Source organism: Phanerochaete carnosa (assembly GCF_000300595.1).
Source record: "Phanerochaete carnosa HHB-10118-sp unplaced genomic scaffold PHACAscaffold_12, whole genome shotgun sequence".
Taxonomy (NCBI): Eukaryota; Fungi; Basidiomycota; class Agaricomycetes; order Polyporales; family Phanerochaetaceae; genus Phanerochaete; species Phanerochaete carnosa.
In genome coordinates, this window is record NW_006767639.1 from 743,056 (window position 1) to 748,494 (window position 5,439).

A 5,439-nucleotide genomic window follows, 5' to 3' on the forward strand; every position below is an offset into this window, starting at 1 on the left:
AGAGAGAGAGAGAGAGAGAGAGAGAGAGAGAGAGAGAGAGAGAGAGAGAGAGAGAGAGAGAGAGAGAGAGACAAGAGCGGCCATGGCCAGCCCGACCACGCCGAAGACGAGTGCCAGTGCATGCTTGCACTTGAGAGTTGGGAGCGGCAGTTAGGACCAGCAACAAGGATGCTTTGGTAGAATTCTAGGCTTGATTGCTGTTTGGACTTCCTGATATTGAGCAGTTCATGACAGAATGTTCGTGTGTTTTGCTTCGCCCGGAAATGACCTCCCTGCGAGGGCCTGCATATCTTCTTAGACTGAAGGTATTGTTTTTCAGACGTAGTGTGGTTCCTTTTGGGTCGGTGTGGGGCTGTTACTTATGCGGCCGATTCTCAGCACTTTTACCCTTTTTCTCTTTTTGATTGTGGGTATAGTAAGCTGATTTGGGAAGACTCTGTGTTCAAATGCTCGTTTAGGTGCGCTTATGTAAGCATTTCCGCGCTCATGATCGCTGCCCAGCAGATCTTATCTAATCAGTCGATGATAGTCGACTCTGATAACGGGCGGGCGGAGGCAGCCACGACACAGACAATACTCATAAGGCAGCTATACTCAAACATTCAGACTTTACTGGTCATGTTATCGTTATGTGGCAAATAATGAGAAAATTTTCACGGTTGTTTTTCAGTTTAGTACCCGACCCGATCTGAGAACATGCCACATTAAAAGATCTACTGTGACTGAGGTGGCAGTAAACATCGTTAGAATAGCGTGGTAGGCTTCGTGGTGCTTTGCAATCGGATTTGGCAAAGGGAACCATCGCGACCCGTGCTAGGGAAAGCTGAACAGCTCTACTGAGATTGGGCGGTGCAAGGTTGGAGGACTTCACGTCGTCCTCGCGCGGAGCCACAGCAGTGTACAAACATCTCAACCCAGCGCAGATACCCGAGTATCTCCGACAACGCATCCTAATACGCCCAAGATTGCTGACTGCACGTGCGGGCATTGTCGAAATCCTGTGGAGCTGTGTCTAACATGTTATCATACTGTATACGATCAGCACGGAGCTGGCACCACAGATCGCAACAGCCTTGCGCTGTACATAATCTTCGTATCGTCGAAACGATGTTTCAGCCACCGCCGTATACGGATTCGGGAAGCAAATCGGGAGCGTCCCGGTGAATGCAAATGGGTTTGACTCTCCACGAAGGATTGCGAATGATTGGCTGGAACAATTATGGTATATCAGATGTTTGAAATCTTCTGACATGGGAGAAGACCCGCAGGGCATGCCCCAGTCTGAATCACTGCATCTCCTAAATCGGACTGTGAGCCGCAAGCGCCAACCACAACGAACGAGTAAGGATAAGTTGGGATTATGCATGTAACAGAGAGTGTGGACGCAAACAAATAATAATTAGTCCGTTTTTTCGGGACGCTGAACCTTCTGTGATGCTTCAAGGTGCGTCGCGCGAACAGAGTTCCACATATGTGGGCCATAATTATAATACCACGCGCCAAATGCGGCGCCGCCGAGGTGCGCCCAGTGGTCAAAGAACCTGCAGAGGGGATAGGATTGAGCGGCATGCCCGCGGTACGATGTCAGAGTCAAGATGCGATGCCACATACCTCCATCCACGTAAAGCACCGATAACATCCAGAGCGACAATTCCGCCGACGCCCCACTGGATAGGTATTGGGAAGGACGGCGGAATCATGAGGGCGATCTCCGTGTGGGGGAAGGCAAGGGCAGTAAGTGTCACCGCGGCGTATATCGCTCCAGAGGCTCCCAGTGATGGAAGAATGGTCTTCTCCGAAGTCTCTGTGATAGTCTCAGAGGTCTTAGCTACCGCTGCAGCGTCCACAGGCTTCGCTTTCGAAGTTAGGCGGGCGATCATTCTGGGGTATAGGACTTTTGAGGTCATGACATGCGACGTCATGCCAGAAAACAGCCCGGCTGCACACGGGTCCTGTGAGAAGCGAGTCTTAATAAGTCCACAGTCGACCGTGCTTACCAGACATGTAGAAGGCTAAAAAATGCCATGTGACATCGGTTTCCTGTATTCCATGCGGATTTTTCGCTTGTTCCTTCATGAGATGGACTGAGGCTGCACTACCTGCGCAAACGGATCATCAGGCGCTAGAAAGCTGCTGGGACACCCCGGAAGACTTACCAAAACTAGCCAGCGCCATGCAGTTAAACAGCAAGTGCAAGAAGCTCCGATGACTAGCAGTGGCGCCCAGCGTTAGATATAGGTAAGTTGCACACTCGCACGACGCGTACCTGAACATGCTAGTGAGCAGAGTGTAAGATATGCCCGATAGCGGGTTATGTGCAAAGTGCTTCATCATGAAAGGCTGGAACTTCGGGACCTGCCAAGCCGCCCATACGAGTGTGTTCACACCACCGATGGCCCAGCACGTCCTCTTGCCATCGCCTGCATCGAGTATAGGCTGAAAAACTTGAATGTAGGACCAGACTGCGAGACCCCGCATCGTCTGGGACCAACCCTCGGTCATGTCCTTCAGGCTTGATAAGCCCGCTTGGAGTTTCTGCCGAAGTGTTAGCGTAGTACGACTAAGGAGATCAGGACAGGCACACCCTCCCCAATTCTAGCCGCTTGGCTTTGCGCAACTCTTCACTAGTAGGCTCTCTGACTTTCCAAATGAGCGAGCTCCCAGACAGCTTCTTCGTCCATTTCGCGGTCTCAACATTGCACTGCTCCGCCGCTATCGAATAGACGGCAAACGAGCCAACCAAGAAGACCTGCATACTCGTTGGTGAGATCTAATCACAATTAACCGGCTCCATACGCACTATTACTTGGTTCCTGACCGGAGGAGTCTTGATCTCACTCGTAAACGACTTGGGCGCAGCGCTCCGTGCTACCTGCTCTCGGAAGGACGTCGACGGTGGTATTTCTCGGACTGCATCCTTGGTTATTCGAGGTAGCCGTGAATTAGGCGTAAACGAGAGTTTACGAGCGAGGCATGGTTGGAGGTGTCGGACGGATGGTGAACGCAGAGTCCAAAGCATGACGCTGTGAGCTCGGCCGCAAGCCGCCAGCCCGACCATGGCATACCTATAAGCGCCTATTGTGGAATCTTTCACCGACGCGCGTTTCTGTACCTCGAGGCGGCGAGATACGTCTTGAGCAAGACAGCAAGCTGTTCCTTGAGGCTAGAAATTTTTTTGCACCTTTCTGCTATTGTGCACATCTCATTACTGACTGCTGATCGCGAAGGATGTTTTTCTACATTTCTTTTCTCAGGCCACCGCCGTACCAGATCGCACTGGGCGTGCCTGTAGCGATTACTCCCCAGGTCGCGAACGACCTGCGCACGGAGCTATTCTCTGAGCCGCAAGAAATATACTACAGCTGGCTTCCCGTGGCTCCGGCGGGCGGTGTCCCACAGCACCCCACAAACATCCCGAGACCTGTCAAACTCACCACCTGGCGGGAAGCCAATGCTTACCGCGAAATATCCGTGCCTCCACCGCAGGGCGCACGCGAAGACCAGACGTACCGCCTGGTTCTGACTGTACACAGCCAGAGGTATCCGTATATTGTCAACCTTGCCTCGGCTACCACCGGCGACAGGCCGTTCCCTGTGCTCTCCATGCCTATAACCTTCAGCTCGCGGCGCGCTGGCGGTGGTCCGACGAAGCAGGACCGTGTGGAGCGTATCTACCGTCTCTGCACCGACACGGGCGAACAAGCTTTCTTGTCGATCCAGGAACAGACCTCGTTCGACTTGGAGAAGGTGAGACATCCTGCTTACAAAACCCCTACTAAAATTCACGAACTCCAGAAAGTCTGGGATAGCGGTATAGGTCTCAGCTCTTGGGTTACCAATCTCATCCAAGGAGCACTCGACACAAGCACCACTCCGCTTATATCGGAGCTTCGGACTACTTTGACCGCACAAGAATGCCAACTCATAGAGCTGGGTGAGTACGAACAAGGACATATACGCCACAGCATAGCCTAACATAAAAATTGCAGGTGCGGGTACAGGAGCTGTGTCACTGGTCATCGGTGCTCTCCGCTCTGCTCAACAGGGTTCCATACTCCAAGGCTGTATCCTTACCACCGACCTCAGTACGAACCGATATCTTCATTTCTTCGCCGCCTGAGTTAACTTGAGAATGCAGCTTCAGCGATGCCACTGCTGGAAGACAACATTTCAGCTAACAAGGCTATGTTCTGCTCCGCGTCTGCGACTCCACAACCCATTGTGCTCGACTGGGACGAACAAAGCCTGCCTTCCAGGGTAACAGAGATAGGCTCGAGTTTTGATGTGATAGTGTAAGCGTCGCCACACCACTTAGTTGGCATCGGTGCTGACCGAGTAACATTACGATAGCATGGCAGACGTCACCTACAACACGGCGTCCTTTCCTTCGCTAATACGTACGCTGCGGGCACTACTCGAGCTTGGCGATCCCGACGTAAACGATAAATCCCCGTTGGTGCTATTAGGCTACAAAGAACGCGATCCCGCCGAGCGCACGCTTTGGGATCTCGCGGCGGACATGGGAGTCATGTTCGAGATGGTCGGCGAACGCGGTGGTGCAGGTGGAAATCCTGTTGAGGTCTGGCTGGCACGCACCCATCGCGGGCTGTCGAAACGTCGGGGTGAGCACTAAGGTTCGTCCGTGCCGTATGGTCACGTTGACATGGCTGCGGTCAGGGAGATAGCGACCAAGATAGGCTTGTAACATCTTTCGATTGCGAAAATCACACCTGGAGCTTACGTATTTTAAAACTTATAAGCGTGACATACCCCCCCCTGTTTGCCACGCTAATTCGCGCAATTTGCGTAAGAGCCACTAGCACGCTGATATCTTTCTAAAATATACCAAGTATGCATTTGGAAGACCCCTCCTACGCCTGTAAGCCCCCCCGAGCGATATGCCCCGGGCGCTATCCTCCATCACGGTGATGGCTCCGTTATCTGAGCGTCATCCATCGGCCCCGCCACCAACACCGCCATCCCCTGATGGCACACACGGCGCCATCGCTCCCGCCTGCGTGCTCGCTGTGGGCGACGACGACGACGCTTCCCCCATGTATATACATCATTTTTATACCGTTTTTTCCCTGATTTTAAATGCAGTATATAGTACATGTTACTACTCTTAAAATACAAGCTACTCATTGCTAATAAGCCTAGTAATTGAAGCTCTCGGGCATGTAGGGCGCGTGAGGCTCGGGACTTGGCTCCGGTCTGTTCCCGCCGCGCGCGGTCGGGTGAACGCGGGGCAAGGGTCCAGATGATGACGTGGCCTTGGCGTCCCGCCCATCAGTCCCGCTTACCAGCACCACCCTCCCCTGATGGCACACCAGGCGCCATCATCCCCGCTCTTATGTTCGCTGCCAGCAATGACGACGACCCTTCCTCCGCGCGAACCGGCTGGCTGGTGCTGGTGGGCCCAGTGACTGAGGCTCGTCA

At 53.1% G+C, this 5,439-nt stretch overlaps 2 protein-coding genes across 2 annotated transcripts; one reads left to right on the plus strand and one right to left on the minus strand.

The window, feature by feature from the left end:
- Nucleotides 1-1,399: 1,399 nt before the first annotated feature.
- On the minus strand, nucleotides 1,400-3,019 carry PHACADRAFT_105762 (uncharacterized protein; the record flags this gene model as incomplete). Its single annotated transcript, XM_007401282.1, has 7 exons — nucleotides 1,400-1,541; nucleotides 1,612-1,939; nucleotides 1,998-2,095; nucleotides 2,141-2,209; nucleotides 2,267-2,535; nucleotides 2,585-2,749; nucleotides 2,801-3,019. The coding sequence occupies 7 exons, from the start codon at nucleotides 3,017-3,019 to the stop codon at nucleotides 1,400-1,402; spliced, it is 1,290 nt and encodes a 429-aa protein (XP_007401344.1).
- A 12-nt stretch (nucleotides 3,020-3,031) lies between these two features.
- Nucleotides 3,032-4,633, plus strand: PHACADRAFT_213908 (uncharacterized protein; the record flags this gene model as incomplete). The annotated part of the gene is made up of 5 exons (XM_007401283.1): nucleotides 3,032-3,747; nucleotides 3,796-3,934; nucleotides 3,990-4,085; nucleotides 4,139-4,292; nucleotides 4,351-4,633. Exons 1-5 carry the CDS (start codon nucleotides 3,229-3,231, stop codon nucleotides 4,631-4,633), a joined length of 1,191 nt encoding a protein of 396 aa, XP_007401345.1. The 5' UTR covers nucleotides 3,032-3,228.
- Between the last annotated feature and the right edge of the window lie 806 nt (nucleotides 4,634-5,439).